This window comes from Mustela nivalis (genome assembly GCF_964662115.1).
Source record: "Mustela nivalis genome assembly, chromosome: 3".
Lineage (NCBI taxonomy): Eukaryota > Metazoa > Chordata > Mammalia > Carnivora > Mustelidae > Mustela > Mustela nivalis.
Genome location: NC_139022.1, coordinates 80,067,649 through 80,086,986, shown reverse-complemented (window position 1 = coordinate 80,086,986; position 19,338 = coordinate 80,067,649). Strand labels below are relative to the sequence as shown.

At 35.6% G+C, this 19,338-nt stretch overlaps 1 protein-coding gene across 2 annotated transcripts in view; it reads right to left on the bottom strand.

The window, feature by feature from the left end:
• CERT1 (ceramide transporter 1) overlaps positions 1 to 19,338 on the bottom strand; it is a 113,230-nt gene continuing 93,892 nt past the window's right edge. For both annotated transcript variants that reach the window (XM_082724962.1, XM_082724961.1), the window contains 7 exons: positions 15,719 to 15,814; positions 13,005 to 13,137; positions 11,957 to 12,027; positions 8,870 to 8,998; positions 8,195 to 8,324; positions 6,691 to 6,827; positions 1 to 3,059 (listed from right to left, as the gene is read on the bottom strand). In XM_082724962.1, coding sequence (XP_082581088.1) covers positions 6,700 to 6,827; positions 8,195 to 8,324; positions 8,870 to 8,998; positions 11,957 to 12,027; positions 13,005 to 13,137; positions 15,719 to 15,814 — 687 coding nt within the window. In that variant the 3' untranslated portion in view covers positions 1 to 3,059; positions 6,691 to 6,699. The remainder of the gene's footprint in view (positions 3,060 to 6,690; positions 6,828 to 8,194; positions 8,325 to 8,869; positions 8,999 to 11,956; positions 12,028 to 13,004; positions 13,138 to 15,718; positions 15,815 to 19,338) is intronic.

The window sequence follows — 19,338 nt, the reverse complement described above, 5'->3', positions numbered from 1 at the left end:
TACATTTGTCCATAATATTTTAATACTTTTCCACTTTTAAATACTGGTTTTAATTCTGTGATTGTAACATGGAAGATCCAACTTTATTATTTTTTTAAAAACATCATCAGGATCATAAAGCTATTATAGAATAGTTACACTCTACACACTCCCAAGGTACTTTAAAATGATTATGTTTTGAGTTTGTAGATGAACAATGACAGTAATCCAAATACATTGTCTGTACAACTCGGACTAAATACTGGTGAAAGTGTTTAACTGGACAAACAATTGATAAGCTTAAAGATAACCAGCACAATTTTACAAGAGAACCAGCTCAGCCCAACTAAAATTTTCTTAATAGCAGCTGACACTGATGTTGTACAGGTGTACAAATTAGCCGATAAAACTGAACAAGTAGAAAACCTGTTGCTCCTTTCCCTTATTTTGTATTCTGACCCTCTCTCCCAGCCATCCTCTCCTTGGTCTGGCTGTCTATGTGGCGATCCCAAACCAAGAGCTGCTGTGATCACCCCCTACCTCAAAATTAGGAGTCCTTAATTCCAAGTGAAACACTGTGCTCTCTTGTCCTGTACAGTGGGCACTCAGGGACAAACCCATCATCACCAATATTTTTCAAGTCTCTATCACAGTACAAAAGAGTGAGTAGAAAAAAGAGTAAAAGGATAATTTGTTTTGTTTTGTTTTTGTTTGGGGAAGAGAAGTAAGAAATTACTGTGTTTGGGAAAACATCATGTCCATTCAGACACTGACTAGGAATTAGTCATACAGATATAACCCCAGAGGGTCTGAATATGTTTAAAACGGCTAGTACCTCTCCAAATTCTGACCTCTGTAAAAGTCTTAGTATTCCCCAACTGATTTCTAAGTCTGATCGGATGGGATTAACTCTAGTGAAGTACCTGTACAGTTATTGAAAGGTAAACATATCTTCTTCTTTTTTAATATAAATATTTTTAGTGTAATCATTTTGTTTACAGAATTGCAAAAGTATATCATTAACATTTAGTGCAAATGCAACCAAGGGTAATTAGATTTAGACATTGATTTGTAAGTTTTCCATAACTTTGTAAAATGAAGCTATCCAATTTAGTTACGAAAGAGTTACTTGTCTGTGTTCATGATAGTTACCAGACATGGCAAACAGAGTAACATTTACAGTGGGCATAGAGAATTTTTTTGAGGATTCCCATTAGCGGCTAAGGTGAATAAACCTCCCCACCCCACCCAACCCTCCCAATATCCCATATCCCAACCCCATAGCTGATTGTAAAATAAAATAAAATACACATTTGAGGTATAAACTTTTCTTTTTTAAACATCACAATATAAAATGCTAACTGGTGATGTAGTAAACTCGTATGATAATTTGTCTTATTTGCCTTACTAGCATTACCACCGTATAGGCACTTTTCCACACAGTCAAATTATGAACAGCATTTTTCTGTAATAAGGCATATTCCATGCACATCATTTAGAGAAAGGTAAATTAAAAAATAGAAAAGATTTATGGAGCATGAAATCTGCGTGCATGTAATATAAGCATATGTTTTATACGTATTTTTCTCTCTGTACAGAATAATAAATACCACTATAACTGATGCAAGTAATTCACTTCCAGGATTGTGCATATTAAGTGATCAGACTAATCCCATCATTAAATTATCATCTTGCATTCATCATTAAGACTCCATTACCATGTATGAAATATATACAGGACATGTTCTAAGCGACATGACTTTCTGCTTTACAAAATGGGTCTGATTTCTGTGTTTCTACAGAGATGAACAAGTCAGCAAAGCATGTACAAAATGCCTCTGACATATGTAAGCACATTTGTGTAAAAACACAATGAAGATTTTGAAGTGGGCAGTCATTTCTACTTCAGTGAGTACCATTCCTTGCCTCAACTCCATGCTTCAAGGTTTTTCACAGAGGCCTAAAACTAAAAAAGGTATTTTACATTTAAGTTCTTACAGCAACTAAGGGAAGAATTTCAGTTTGAATCACATGGAATCCTTTACTGCTCTGCTGAAAATTCTGAGCAAGAGGCAAACAGGAGCGCTGCTCACGTTTTCTACGCGTATCTTCCAACACAGCCTTTAAACGGACCCAAATACCACCCAGACAGCCTGATTTACCTTTACAAGAAATACTGTGTATCTTCTTACACATTTCAAGAAAACATGAGCTTGTTTTATCCTTACCATTGTACCAGAAAGTAGTTTATACCCACAAGGTCTGTAATGTTTCTGTTTGGAGGCAGGCAGAACCAATTGAGGAATTACCAAATTGTGTTTGTAAACAAACTGAAAAAAATCTGTAGCACACAGAACAGAACTAAAAATATAATGGAAATATAAAGATACCTGGCGGAAAAAAATAAAGCTTTTCACTCTTTCTCCATCAGAACCAAGGTTCTTCATAGGAGTAAGACTATAGAAAAGGCAAAATCACAGGTTATTGACAGCCCTCAGTTATTAAGAGACACTTTACATAACAACATGAATCATTATAGAAATCAGCAGCAATGAATTCTATGATTATACAAAGCAAAAAAGTCAAAAAATTCTGAACACAGATTTAACCGTAGGCCTGAAAAAAGAGCCCCATCCAGATATTTGGTGCACAGAAAGCACATGCCCCATGTGCATTTAACTTTTGTGCTTTTCTTTTGTGCACGAAACCTGATACAAATGAGGATCTTAGGCCGGACCATAGTAAATTAAAAATTCTGAAAAAGTTTCCAAAAATTAAAGCATCAATTCCTAGTTGTGATTCAAAGTCAATTTTTTTTCTCTTCTAGGAGCAAGCAAATAAAAATATAGCCATATACATGTAATTTTACATGTATTTATAGTTATATGCTGAGCGAGGAGATCTAGCAGGAGACAGCTAGTGTTAGATGTTCACCTTTGCTATTGCAATATTTCTTCATTTTTGTATACAAGGCCAGGGTGTTGGGCCACAGACAAGGCTACAGATCCTATGTTCCAGCTTAGAGCATTCAATTTATTTTTTCCTCCAACATGGAATGTCACACAGCCTTGCTTCAGTCACTGCAGGAAAGAAAATAAGTAAAAAATTAAGCAATATATTATTACTAACAGCTGCAAGACTACCCAAATAGGTTCCTCCTACCATTTGAATCCATGGAATGCATAGAACTCTATTAGAAGTTTATGCTTTAAAGATTTTCATCTTTAAAAAAATATAAAATTATTAACCTTCTATATTTGAAACATATCTCATCAGCAAGGAAGAGAAGGCCCTAAGGAATGTTTTGAAAGCTAGGGGGGAAAAAGGAAATATGCCATAGGTAAATAGGCAAAGAGGGATGGGGTGCCTGGGTGACTCAGTCGTTGGGCGTCTGCATTTGGCTTAGGTCATGATCCCAGGGTTCTGGGATTGAGCCCCGCTTTGGGATCCCTGCTCAGTGGGAAGCCTGCTTCTCCCTCTCCCACTACCCCTGCTTGTGTTCCCTCTGTCACTCTCGATCAAATAAATAGATAAAATCTTTTAAAAAGGGGGGGGACCAATCAGAAGTCTCTGGATTTGTACTCCCCAAACCAGCATTTCCTTCTTCTTAGTCTTCAATAAAAATCATGCCATACAATACCATTTATCAAGAATTTACGAGTTTTATTTAAACTCTGGGAAAGAGGTCTGTCTTATCTTTAACAAACATACTCAGACATCATCACAGGAGTTTAAGAGTTTTGACTATGAGGGGTGCCTGGGTAGAATCCATTTCATTGGAATACATCATTCCAAACACTATGAAACAAATATTACTAGAGGCAAACAAAGATTTTTCACCATGTGTTAAGGTTTGAATTTGGTTCTCTGTCAGAAAGAAGCTCAAGTGGACTCAAGGCTAGAGCTAACTTTTGGCCAGTGAATCTTTTCAGGTCTGTCTTTATATACACTCACGTATGCCCATAAACAACGCTTCCTCCTTCCTCTGAGATGAATTTCAATCCCTTCCCCTCCAGGTCTTGTGTGCATATGCATGCGTGTGCACACACAGACAATACACACACATACTCAATAAGACAATGCCCCAAATCCAACAGTTCTGAAGCAAATACTGTTAATAATACTAGCATATTTTTTCAAATGCTGAAGAAAAATTATTCTTCTTTTCAAACACAGTTGAGAGCATGTTCTATATATAACTATTTTGATTTCTTTTGCTTAATCCCTAATTGTATTTTCTGCCCTACTTATTAGCAAGGCTCAGGATAGAGGTGAAGAAGAGAAAAAGCAGATTATAGCTGCACACTTTGTCTTGATGACAGCCAACAGCATTCTTCAGACATCCTAAGGCTGTGGGGAGAGACAATCCGGCTAATAAGTCAGGTGACAAGCCTATTGCCATCACGTGGCATCAGGTTTCTGCTTTATTTGATATAGCAGTGCAGAAACAAAATCAGCAAACTTCGTGTCCAGATCTAGCCATAACAATTCTAAAGTACAGGTTATTCTAAAAATAGCCAGAACATTTATGCAGTTCACTTATGCTTGAAGATAAGAGTCTCTCAAAGGTCGAGCTGTATCCCCAAAACCCTAACCATTCAGATAAGACCAGAATCTGTTTAACATTTTCAGGTAAGCTTTTTCCTGGGAAAAGCTAAGGATCTGCGACATCACTGAAAAAGCTCTTGTGTTAGTATCTGACAATAAATTAAGCCTTTGAGGGTTTTTTGTTTAAAGAAAGGCATACTATAAACAGCACCAGAAACCAGAATTAGTTAAAAATATCAGTCATTACGTAATTATTGAACATATTATTTTTATCTAAAGAAAGTGACTCACAATATACATTTCTCAGTCAATAATTTAATATTCAATATAGGTGAGAATGAGAGGACATTCATATATACTTGTGGCTAATGAATTATACTTTGGTAACCTCTATCAAAAATTTAAGTGTTAACACATACTGAGAGTTCATAGCAATAGAATTATATGAATTGCTCTCAAATGGACCAAGAAATGTTCAAACTATTCATAATAAGAGAAATACAATATAAACTACACCCAGAGAGTATTTTTTAACCGATCGAGGTGGGAACAAGCCAAATTCTATTTCATACATTGTCTGAGAGGGGGGAAAGAGGCACTCCAATATGCAACTGCTGGTGAGATGGTGAGTTAATACGACCTCTATAGGAGCAATACCTAAATTAAAAATGCACAAGCCCCCTAGAAGTGTTGGCAGTGTCATATCTAGTAATTTATCCCAATATCAACTTGCAAGTGGATGTAATTATAACATCATTCCACCAAAAACTAGAAAAAATTTCAGTGTCTAGCAGTGGAGGACTGGTTAGATAACTTATGTGCATCTGTACGATGAGATACTGTACAGCTGCAAAAAATAAGGAGGGAGGTCCATACTGTTATACAAAGTCCTTTAAAGTAAAGCAAGTGCAAAAACAAGTTACAAAACAGTGTGTTTTCCTGAACAACAATAAAAAAAGTGTGTGAGGGAGGAATACATGTGTATTTGTTTGTTCAGGCACAAAAAAAATTCTCTGGAAAGATACATAAGAAACTAGTAACAGCAGTTACACTCCTTCTTTGGGGCTGGAGGGAGGGCAAAACTGGATGAGTAGGGAACATTTCAATGTTTATCTTTTCAGACTCTGAGCCATGTTAACATATCATTTCTTTAAAAAAAGAATTAAAGATTCTGGGGCACCTGGGTGGCTCAGTGGGTTAAGCCTCTGCCTTCGGCTTAGGTCATGATCCCAAGGTCCTGGGATCGAGCTCCACATCAGGCTCTCTGCTCAACAGGGAGCCTGCTTCTCCTTCTCTCTATGCCTGCCTCTCTGCCTACTTGTGATCTCTGTCAAATAAATAGGTAAAATCTTAAAAAAAAAAAAAAAATTAAAGATTCTGGGTGCCTGGGTGGCTCAGTTGGTTAAGAGTCTGCCTTTGGCTCAGGTCATGATCTCAGGGTCCTGGAATGGAGCCCCACATCGGGCTCCCTTCCTGCTCAGTGGGGAATCTGCTTTATTCCCCTCCCTCTTCCCCTTGCTTGTGTGCATGCTCTCTCTCTCTCTCTCCCCCAAATAAATGAATAAGTAAAATCTTTATTTAAAAAATTTAAACATTCCAGCTCTTTGTCCAAAGACATTCAGTGCAGCACTATCTGGCAATCAAAATATGGAACCAATCAATCCAGACATTAAGGTGGGACTAGCTAGCAACATTCATATAAGAGATTTTAAAGGAATGAGATCGTTTTGTATATCTTATATCTTTATATGGCAACAACAGTCAAGATATATTGTTAGGTAGAAAAAGCATGCTGCAAAAACACTAAGTATAGAATAAAGCCATGTTTAAAAAATAATAATATATGTCACTCACAACATACATACAAAAATATGGGAGAATAAACAACAAATCCAAAGTAATTTCTGGAAAGGGAAAAATATGGGGAATTTGTCTTTCTGGAATTCTATGGCTCCATAATGTTACAATCTCTCTGCATAAGCAGATAGTATCTAACATAAGCAGAAAAAAACACAGTTTAATGGCTAAAAACTACAACTACAACTCCGTCTGGGAACATCATAAAAAGTAGAAACTACTTCCAACAATTAACTAAATTATAGTATCTGCAAGGTCAGAGTAGTTAAAGTTTTTAAAAAGGGATAATATGTTGTCTTCCAGTACCTGTTAATACTAGAACAAAATGGGTTTTCCTGCAGTTTTTTCTTGGACGTAAGAAGTAAAACGTTTTAGAAACTTTGGATACTCTCGTTTTGCCACTGCCCTTAACACTGAGGCTGGTGCCCATCCTCCAGGGTTCACTGCAAGATAAAGGAAAATTAAAACCTGTTAAGATACAATTCTTCAAATGTACGCGAAGCACTCATTTTATTCCTTTGCTTTTAAAAAATTTCTGACGTTGGAATAGTTAATATCTCTTAAAGTCCTGACCTGACCATTAATTCCTTCATGCTAACCACCACACAAGAACACACAGCAAATAAGAAAGTGTTTATTACCTGTCTAAAATGTTCCTGCCTCCCTAAATTATATGTAAATATTAATACAGCAACATTTTAGGTTATGTCAGATTTGTCAAACTCTACTATAATCAAATAATACCTCACTCAGGCATAACTATATCTTTAAATGTAATAGCAGTTATGTCCCTAAATAAAGAAGATCTGAGGATTTGATTAGAGGGATTCCAATGACTCCTCAGGTGGGAAATAGATGAAGTAAGAAACTTAAAGCAGGCGATGATTCAGAAAACAAAAAAGCCTAACAATGAGAAAAAGAACTGTTACTTTTCTTTATCATTATTGCTTATGCTCCTAATTATATTTTATTAGACGAAGATAATAGTAAGATGGCTCAAAGCCAAGCATATGGGAAAGTGATCTAGAGATGAAGTATTAAAATTTTCCTATCAAGCCCCAGCCTCAGAAATTCTGATAGAGTAGTTCTGGAGTGAAATTCGGACATGGGTATTTTTAGAGTTTCCTGATAATTTTGATACACATCTCTCCACATTAAAAATCACTAATGTAGGGGCGCCTGGGTGGCTCAGTGGGTTAAGGCCTCTGCCTTCTGCTCGGGTCATGATCCCGGAGTCCTGGGATCGAGCCCCGCATCGGGCTCTCTGCTCAGCGGGGAGCCTGCTTCCTCCTCTCTCTCTGCCTGCCTCTCTGCCTACTTGTGATCTCTGTCTGTCAAATGAATAAATAAACAAAATCTTTAAAAAAAAAAAAAAATCACTAATGTAGGGGTGCCTGGGAGGCTCAGTGGGTGAAAGCCTCTGCCGTTGGCTCAGGTCATGATCCCAGGGTCCTGGGATTGAGCCCCGCATTGGGCTCTCTGCTTGACCAGGAGCCCACTTCCCTTCCTCTTTCTCTGCTTGTCTCTCTGCTTACTTGTGATCTCTGTCTGTCAAATAAATAAATAAAATCTTAAAAAAAAAAATCACTAATGTAAATGATTAAAAAAACCTAAAAAGGCATTTAGATCATAGTAAGAAAATCTAGGGGTACCTGGCTGGCTCTGTTAGAAAAGCATGTGACTCATGATCTTGGGGTTGTGAGTTTGAGCCCCATGTTGGGTACAGAGATTACTAAAAATAATAGTTTAAAAAAGAAAAGAAAGAAAGAATCTGTATGACCAAGTACCAAAAGAAACCCCAAATACATACCATTAGCTACATATGTAATCTTGCATAGAATGTTGTCCCTGCTGATCTCCTGGTTTCCCTCTGGTGGGCTTACCAAAGTTTGACAAATCATAGCAATATTTATTTTGGCACGGACACATCGATTGTTTAGCTGCCAAAACAAATAACAGAAATGAAATATCAGTGTAGTAGATGCCCATTTCATAATCCCTATTGGTCTAATAGTACATTAGGTTATCCAAAACCACAGCTCATCAACATTTCCAACAAATCTTATAAGGACTAAAAAATAATACATGCCAAGCTGCTAGGACATCAAGAATGATTTTCCCTCCTCTTAAAAAGCAGATGGACCTAAACCAAGATAGAAACCACAGAGGATTTGGTAGCAGTTGATCACAGCTTGAGAAGGAACAGTGGAAAGCAGCCTTCCATTATCTACCCATTCTGTTCTGTTTCCTCTAACCATTCTGCTCGGTCTCTAACCTCAAGAGGAAAGGAACACAGCCCTGGTATTCACAGCCATGACTGCTGCCCTTCGGTAACACATAGGCTATACTGTTCCACCATAAAAGAAAATCTAAGAAATGTTAGCAAGTATCTGTGTGTGTGTCATATGTGTTTATCACTCTTGTTCTACGCTGTACGTTTAGCTTCATACTGTACAACTATACACATATACATAAGTGTACTTACAGGAGCACTGTCGTGGTCCACAGAAAAATTACACACTATCCAGGTTTCAGGGTCATTTTCAGTCAAGGCTGGTATCTTTCGAATGGCAGAAAGATATAATACATCTCGCTGAGAAGCAGGCCAAACTCTCTGTGGAAGAAGTAAAAATCTTTTGAAAATATAAACTACTTTTAAATTCATATGTAATATGGAACTACCGGAGAAGCAAACATAAAACCAATGAATATCTTAGGCAAAGGTAAAAATCTGTCAAATTTTAAATGGAAAGCATCTGAGAGTACCCAGCAAAGGATTAACTATGAACAATGAATTAATGGCTTTGCAGAATAACAACATCAAAGGAATAATCCATTTTTTAAAAAACTGGTTTTACCTAACAAAAACTTTTGCCATTAAAGTGTACAATTTAGTGACATTATATTCATAATACTATGTAAACATCGCCACCATTTCCAACATTTTTTATCACCTTGAACAGAAACTCTGTACTCAGCAATTAATTCCCCATTAACCCCTTCCCCAAGTTCCTGGTAATGTTCTGCTTCTAAGTACAGTATGAAACCTCCATTTAAAGTGCCATGACACTTAAAAGCTAAGGTTTCAGTGTAAGAAGACTGCTTCTTTGATACTATAATGACATCCGAAGAACACCAAATCAATTAGATTGAATCTTTCAGCTTTATGATATGCAAGGAAATTTACCATGCTGGAATGATATGGAAGTGAGGTCTCTGAAAACTGAGACTATGTACTTTTAAACAAGAGAAAATATGTGTAATGCCTGTCCTAATTGTAGTATAATAAATAGCCAATAACAGTGTCAATACAACACAAATCACTTGGAAAGTGAAATGGTTCATGTTTTAAAGATGCTAAATTTCAAAAATAGGTGAAAGCAGTGCTGAGCAAATCTATGTGAAGCCAATAATAAAGGCAATTTTATTTTGGCTGTGTTAGAACTAATGACTGCAAATCTGCAAGGATGACAACAAGATGAAAATTTAAAGAATGAGAATGACTTAAATATTAGAGAGAAGCAGATTACAAAAGAAGATCAGATTACAAAAGAAGCTAAATTTAAAGGGAAAGTTATAAGCATTACTGAATTTTGTTGAAAAAAATTATGAGAGAACAATTTGTTTATTCAAACACAACTCTCGCTTAAATTTTATTACATTTAAGGGACATTATTTTAATAGTTTTTGGCTTTATTTTTCAAAAGTGATTGTAATACAACCTATATAAATCCTTCCCTCCATCTCCAATTTATGAAGTGAAATGCTTTCAAGCAGACTGTTTTCCAAGATCAATTATCTTCAGATTGTAAGGTTCTTCTTACTCTTTCTATGCATTCCAAATTATAAGGTAATTAATCGGTATTTTTAACATTTACTAAATTTTAAGTTTCCCTTAGACTCCCCAAATGTGTATGCTAAAGGAGAATCTTATTACACACTTCTTTTTTAACTGAAGGAAAGTTGACCTATAATGTATTTTTTACACATTTCTTGATCAGCTACCATGTAAAATCAAGCCAAGCTCAAAATCAATACATACAAGATGCCTCATATGACAAAACTGAGTTCAAGAAATACATAACTCATAATATTGTCATATATTCAGGTCAATTAAAAAGTCATTTAAAGGAGAGAAAAATGAAGAACCTACTGAAGTACTGTATTTCTTATGTAACATATTATATTATGTTGGATGGATCCTTCCAAAATTACAGTTCCTTTTTATTATTTTCCCTTTTAAAACTTATATTATATTAGTTTCAGGTGTACAACGTATTATTGGACAATTTTATACACTACTCAATGCTCACTACAGTAAGTGTAGTCACCATTTGTTACTGTAACCTTACTACAATATTACTGACTACATTCCCTATACTGTACTTTTCATTTCTGTGACTTATTTATTTTATAACTGGAAGTTTGTACCTCTTAATTCCCTTCATTTATTCTGCCCACCCTCCCACATATCACCCCGTTTACTGTTCTTTACACAACATATTTGGCAATTTTCAGGGAACAGAGCAGAATAAGGTAAGAGAAATATTAATTCTTCTATTTTAAATATCTAGAATAGCAGAGGAAGGGATGAAGTAAAAGTAAAATGAAAGTGAATCAATTTAAATGACAATGTTTTTGTATGCTCTTGGTATATGACCAACTCTTTAATAATAGTTACATTTAGCAATTTTCACTTGCTTTCAGATAATCCACTTAGATGACTTTCATATCTATCAGTCTTAACAGATATCAATAATATACTTTTCATTCCCGTCATTACTATGGTCACAGGAAACTATGATTCACTTTTGTATTTGGTAACAATCACTCATCTCCTATAAAGACTAGATGCTACAAAAACATTTAACAGGATTTCAGTATTCTCTAAACTTTAAGTGCACGTAACTTATTGGAGATCTTTATCAAACACACTGTTCCTGGACATTTTCCAGTTTTTTGAACCAGGTTCTGCTTTTTTTTTTAAATTTTATTTATTTACTTATTTGTCAGAGAGAGAGAGGAGCGAGAGTGAGCACAGGCAGACAGAGTGGCAGGCAGAGGCAGAGGGAGAAACAGGCTCCCCGCCAAGCAAGGAGCCCGATGCGGGACTCGATCCCAGGACGCTGGGATCATGACCTGAGCTGAAGGCAGCTGCTCAACCAACTGGCCAGCCAGGCGTCCCGAACCAGGTTCTGCTTTAAAGGAGCTGATATCCTATCAAATATGTGGCATTCATGCATCATTAATAAAATCTTGGGATCTTTTATGGCATTTAATTTCCTGCCAAGGGGCACCTGGGTGGCTCAGTGGGTTAAGCCGCTGCCTTCGGCTCAGGTCATGATCTCGGGGTCCTGGGATCGAGCCCCGCATTGGGCTCTCTCCTCAGCGGGGAGTCTGCTTCCCTTCCTCTCTCTGCCTGCCTTTCTGACTACTTGTGATCTCTGTCTGTCAAATAAATAAATAAAAATTCTTTAAAAAAAAAAAATTTCCTGCCAAATTTTACTTTACAGAATTTCTACATCTCAGTTTAAACTACAGTGAAATCCTTTTGGGACGAAGAAATCTTTACCTTATGCGTTTGATAAATGATGATTGCATTATCAGCTAATGTCTCCACCACATGGAAGTTTTCTATAGTTGCTGAAATGAAGAGAAAATATTAGTAGCCTCTTCCTAAAACGTGATTAACTTCAGTTATACTAATGGACACTGTGATAACACAGGCAGGACTCTGCCCTATCTTGGCTAAGTCCAAAGGGAAAGTAGCTAATACTTCATATTAGGGCTATAGACAGTGGCCATGAGACGTGATCACCAGGAAATCTCATTCCTTTTGGCCCTGTATCTAGCTTCCACAACAAGAAAACAATTCTAATCACACTGCATTACTCAGACATAAGTTCCTATCTAATACTATGACCATTTCTTGTAATCTCTAATTTATTGAAGCTGAATAAACTGTTCTATAAAGGCTTAGGTGACTACATTTGTGAAAAAAGAACATCAAACTATCACTGATAAACATCTTATGATGTTCACAACTATCTGTATCTATGAAATTTTGTTCCTAAGAGGATCACACACACATGCACGTGTGCGCGCGCGCGCACACACACACACACACACACACACACACACACACACACACCACACAAGAATAACTCTAAACGGATCACAGCAGGACTTGTCTAGGGTTTACCAAGGAAACAAAACAGACTGGGAAAGTAGATGATAAAGCAGAAATCTTTAATTTTAGTCCTGGCCTTTCCACTAATTAGCGTCTGTGGCTTCTGTCAAGTCACTTAACCTATCTCCTATCTGAATTTTACTTTTTCATCTATCTAACATGCAGGTTTATTGAAGTACTGAATCAAATGCTGTAATATAGTCAGAAGCATTTTGTAACACTGTATGAGCTCTATTTCACTGTAAAGCTCTATTTAAATTAAGTTAAAAAAAAAAAAAGTAAGTGCAAGCTATTACCAGATTTTCCAGGTATTTTCTACACTGACTTTGTAAACTGTAGGTGAGATGCAAAACACTGGATTGGATTTAACATTATATTCAAAATAAATTCAAAATAAAAATATTAAGGTATATTAATAATGGCAGCTTACTTTCCCAATCATTGCGAACATCAACATTCCAGAAGTAATTGCAGACCTCATGTCCTGTAACACCTTTCACTGCATGGGTAGCTTTCAAAGGATCCAGAACAATCCCATTTTCTTCTACTTCCCTTCGATATACCTAAAGAGGATATATTTAAAAACCTGTTTAAAAAGTAAAAATCAAACTCCTAAAACACAAACTTGGAAGCAAGATTTAAATTTTGCTGCTTTTTAGGAATTTCATTTATGAAAATCTATTTAGGAACATAAACATTCTGCTAAAAGAAAATATAAAATCTCAAATTATTGACAACACATAAAAAATACTTAAAGCTATAGATCTGGGGTAAACTTCAACTATGAAAAACATACATATTCAATGAACACCTAATTACAAGAGTTGTTAAATTAAACCTGCTTAAACATCATCTCCTTAAGGATACTGATTTAAGGCAGTTTTATTCAATGCTACATATCCTGCATCTAGAGTAGTATCTGAAACACAACAGCAGGCTCTCAATTATTTGTTGAATCAATGACTCACAGCTAAAATGGCATGAAGATCTATGCTATCTTGCTTTTTATTTTTTATTTTTTTAGAGACAGAGAGAAAGAGAGAGAGAGCGAGCATGTGAGTAGAGAGAAGGGCAGAGGGCGAGGGAGAGGAGAATTTTAAGCAGGCTCCACTTCCAGAGTAGAGCCCAACACAGGGCTTGATCTCATGGTCCTGAGAACATGACCTGAGCTGAAATCAAGAGTTGGAGGCTTAACCAACTGAGCCTCCTGGCATCCCTATGCTATTTTCCTTTAAATACCAAAGTTGTATACCTAAAGTGCTAAGTAAAATTAATTATCTCAAAATTACAGGTTTCTACTTTAGGAAGTTTTGCATTAAGTTCTTTTCAGAAATGAATAATAATCATGTTACTGTAGGAAGAACCAGCTCTCAGTTTATGGAGTGCTTTATGGTTCCAGAAATTGTTAGCACATTTCACATACAGCTCTTAAAAATCTCTCAAAATCTTTCTCACTAAACTACTTTTCCCTACATGCTTATATTCATGTTATGTGGACGGCTATCCTCCCAGTCACCCAAGTTGGAAACTTTAGACTTTTAACTCCTCCTCACACTTCACATAGCTCTTAAGCTCATCCGTCATTAATCTTCTATAAGACATCTAACAGCCTGACTTTTATATTACTGGCTACTTTTTTTAGGTAGGCCTTCATCCCCATGTACTTGATTCTCTTAGTTTCTTCCTTATCAGCCCAATCCTAAAATGTTACTTTGCATGCAGTGGCTAACTTACTGCTACAGACAACAGACTATTCTCCTTGGTGGACTATTTTATACTATCCATAACCCAAGCCCTCTCTCTGTTAGGTTGTGGGCTGTAGGAACACTTACTCTCTATTTCTCATTCCACACAGAGGGACTTCATCTAGACTGTCACTCCTGGTTTCTCTTTATCCCCTCACTTTCCCTTCCCAGGGGGGCAACAATGACTTATCCGAATGTTGAGTATAAAATAAGGACTTAGAGGCCTGGCTCACCCCTTTTTCTACAGAGAGCTTGTGTCCTGGTTTTCTTCTGGGGCCTACTCTTGTGGGAAGGGCCTGTGATTGATTATCTAGCTATGACAGAAACATTGTTTTAATTCTCAGGTAACACATTAGCAAGACCTAGTGGCTGCTGATCTAAAGCTATATTCTCCAATTGACTTATTAGATTTATAGCTAACATTCTGATATTTCATCTGCTGTTTCTTCATATTTTTTAATTAGTCCCCTATTCAGGAGGAAAAGACATTCCAACATCTGATATTGTATCTGGCCTGGTAGAATAATTCTGGTCAACACTGTCTATGCAAAACTCCTGAATAAGAAGTTTGCTTTCAAGCTTTCCCTTGTTTGTATGTGTGTGTGTATATATATATATACACACACACATATGTGTATATATATATATATATATATTTTTTTTTTTTTTAAATCTAAAATATGCTTGCATCACCTTTGTCACAATCTTGCTTCCATTTCCAGACATAGTTCAAATGCTTCTCCTCAGTATAAAACAATCTGTTTCAAATCACAGAGATCTTTCTTTTCCAATTTTCTTCACTACTCATCTTCATTCGATACATTATCAGATAGAAACAAAGAATGTCAATATCCTCCTTCCCCAACAAAAGTTTCATCTTGGAAAAAGTCTTGTTAAATATCTCTTTATCTTTAGCATAGTGCCTTGGGCATAAGTATTCCAAAACTCAATGCAGCTGTTGTTTTGAATCCATCTATAAAACTTATTCTTTGCTCTTTGTCTCTTCTGTTTAAGGATGTGAATAAGATTAGCAGACCCATCTCCAAATATTCAAAGAGGATGCAATGAGAGAAAGGACAAGTGAGGGACAGAAAAAAAGAGAAATATCTAAATACCCAGCAACTAATTATGACTTATTCATATGTAAACACCCAAATTTTATTTTCTCCATGGCCCAGGTAAAACAGGACGGTTTGTACATAGATTTTTACTGTGATCTTAAAGTGACTGTGTAAAAGCCAAAGTACATTTTGCGGCCTAGTATCTGGTGTTTCTTTGAACATATGTAGTAATCCATTTAAAAGGAATTTTAAAATTCATTCACATCAATGGTTAGTAATGATAATATGACCTTAACAGAGCTGCAGTTAGCAACCTATAACATTTTACTGGGAATTACCTTCATTTCTCCTTCTTCTACAACCAACTGCCAATTAGCATCTCCACCTACATCCTGTAATGAGTAAGTCATGTGGTTTTGCACCATCTCTTCAACCTTGGAAAGAAAAAGTAAGCCATTAAGAATCCATATCCAATGAATAGCGATGGCATAATCTCTTAGACAGAATGATATTCAGTTTGTTTCAGTTCAGAAATGTTCTTAGAAAGCTGAGCAACCAAATGCACAAAGGTTAGTAGATTTTATACAGTGCTGAAGGGTTTAGTCCACATTCCAGGTATCATATCCAGGTTAATGACAGGGGGCAGAAACCGAGAGAAAGAAGATGCTTCACTCAAATAACATATATTGGTCTAATGTGCTTAAATAAAGTGAGCAAAATAAGCATTTTTCTGGGGGGAAAAAAATTCTTCCTTAACCATAAAATGCTTCTTTACGGAGATAATGTCTTAAAACATAAAATCATGTGACAATAAGGGTAAAAGGGACACAAGTTGTTCTAGTCCAATGCTTCTATGTTTAAGACTACAAAGATAATAGAATGTTATATGGCAAGATTTCCCTATTAAAAGGATAACAAAACTTTCATTGCTTCACTGATAAATTTTGCTTCTACTAACAATATAAACCACATTAAAAAAATTAACCTAGCCCCCATTTATTTGACTCCAATTTCACTGTTTTACATTCTTTTAGGGAAAATGCAAATATGCACATCTGCAAACATTTACAAATAATCACCTTTTAATGTCTTTAAATTACTAGCTAGTCTTTTTAGTGAAATTTAAATAAAACCTATGCTTTTAACTATCACAAATTACTCCTACACATTTTATATAAGCAAATAAAACTGAGTATTTCGGGTGCCTGGGTGGCTCAGTGGGTTAAAACCTCTGCCTTCGGCTCAGGTTATGATCTCAGGGTCCTGGGATGGAGTCCCACATTGGGTTCCCTGCTCAGTGGAGTACCTGCTTCCTCCTCTCTCTCTCTGCCGGCCTCTCTGCCTACTTGTGATCTCTGTCAAATAAACAAATAAAAAAAAAAAAAAAAAAAAAAAACCCAAAACCAAAACCAAAAAACACTGAGTATTTCACACTCCCAAGAATCCACAGATTCACTGGTAAGATTTCATGTGAGAGCTATTCGTAAACACTACTAGTTTCAAACATCTTTTTAAATAGAAGTGAAGTGATAAAAAAGATGGTTTATGGAGTATGCAGAGACACTTTTTTTATATTCCATTTACTAACCTTTAACTCATAATTTTGTTTTATATAATAAGTACATCAGAAAAGGCAGGAAAGCGTTGGAAATATATATATTATACTTCCACTTAATTTATTCCTAAATTCGACAACTTATTTTACATAAAATCTACTGCATTCATTAGGGATATAGAATTAGAACCAGGTTTACACATATTTTCAAGTAAAATACAGTAATGGTTTATGGCAAAAATTGCTAAAATTATGAACTCTGGGGGTAAATTTTTCTACACAGAAGGATGTTATCAATATGTAACAGTGACATGTACTTCTCCTACATTAAGTTTTCTAGATTTCAAAATCCATTTCTGCTTGTAGGTATGACTTTAAGTATCTCCCTAATTGGTAATAATCTTAAAAAAGTTATTGAAAAAATTTTATACTGAGGTTCTACAATTATTTTAGTACTAAATAAAGCACTAACATAACATTTTATAACTTTATTCATAATCTTCAAAACAATGTGAATGGTATTGAGCTAAAGGTTTGAAAGAAAATTAAAAATGTGACAAACAGTACATTCTATGATATAAAAACTTAAAAAAATTTTTTTTACAACATTTATTTTTTTAAATAATCTCTACACCCAACACAGGACTTGAACTCATGACCCTTAGATCGAGTCACATGCCAGCTAGGCACTCCATATTCTATGGTTATATAAAGGCTTCAGTAGAAAATATAACTCCAGGGGCTGCCTAGAAAAATTTGTGTGCCTCTCTAATTTTGAAATCTGCTCTGAGAGAGTAAGGAGAATACAGGATTTCCAAGTTATGAAGACATACAAAACATACTTGAGTTCCCAAAGAGGAAGGAAGAAAGAGAGTTCCAGTTAGTATACATAAATAAAACAACTGCTGTAGAACTGGCTTGATTCATTGGTCTGTGTCACAGTGTGACTGGGAAAAACTTTTGCCCTTTTTAGATCCTAAGATCTTAAAAAATTTTTAGATATGAATATGTACTTTGTAAGTGGGACACTAGGACTTCAGAACACCAAAATTTATTACCAGATTAGAAGCAGAAAGAAATGCTCCCCAGAAATAAGACCTACTTTAAGTAGACCACTTGTTATGTAAAAGATTTTACTGTGCTAAAAAACAAAGAGTTCTGTTTCAAAAAAACATTTAGTACTGTGTTAAACTCTTTTGTTGTAAAGTATGCAGGTAATTGTATTTTCGTTTGGGAGATTATTCCTGCTAAGTTATTTCAAATGTTTCAATAATAAGAAGATAGTTTTGTGTTTTGGTCCCAAAGAAACTAGATTCCACAAATATAAAGTGAAAGCTGTTTACATAGGTTAAAACAATGTACGGTAAGTGCATTTAACATTGTTTTTTTAGAAAGATGAAAAAATGGTATTACTACCACAGTTACCACTGCATCTATGGAAAACTGTTTAGTCTTTTGCTCTGATGTACTTCCCTGACTTAAGGGGCTTCAATAAGTTCAACAAAGAAATAAAAAAGATGAATTTGCGCTGTGCTTCTAGGAAATTAAAGAAACTGAAGTACCCAATTACTATAGTAACCATCTCTGCAAAGCTTTCATCATGGTATCTTTACCCATTATGGCATCTTCCTTGAAGTAATAACACTGAGATTAAGAATCTGAGAGGTGATGCAGGTAAAATCTCACTCTAATGATTTTCATGTTCACCGCAATAAAATGTGAGGAAGTAAGTGTTACTACTGGGGTAGTGACTTGGGCATTTGTGACCACACTGGCTTTTCGAATCTACCATAATGACCTGCTGTTTATTGTTTTCAGTTATGACTGCATTTCACAAATAATTGGGAAACAAGGGGCCATTGCGTTGGATGACAAGAATAAAACACAAGCCAAATTTACTTTTTTGTAGGCTCAAAATCTGATACACTAGGAAACAATATTACTAGTAACATCTGGTGTCACTTTAAGAAATAAAAGACTGGATCAGAATAACTAAGGCAGGTTTCATCTGGTTTAATAGTTTTAAATAGACTACACATAATTTCAGGAATCATGCCCTGATTTTTCTGGACCTAGAGTTGAAAATGATAAGCTGACATACACAGCATTTTAACAAATGAACTATGAAAAATGGAGATAAAGCACATTTAAAATAAGAGATGATAGCATACCAATTCTAGCCTTTTCTTCTACCACCCATTTGAGTCACTCAGTATGCCATTTTAGAAGGCTAACTGGATTTTTCTAACATTACCAATACAGAAATTTTTATTGATGATAAAACAAATATATAAGGGACAAAATTCTAATGAACAAAAGTCTAGATGGGTTCAAAGACTGCTGAGATCTCTCTTCTCTTTTTTGTCATCAATTTTTATTGATGATAAAACAAATATATAAGGA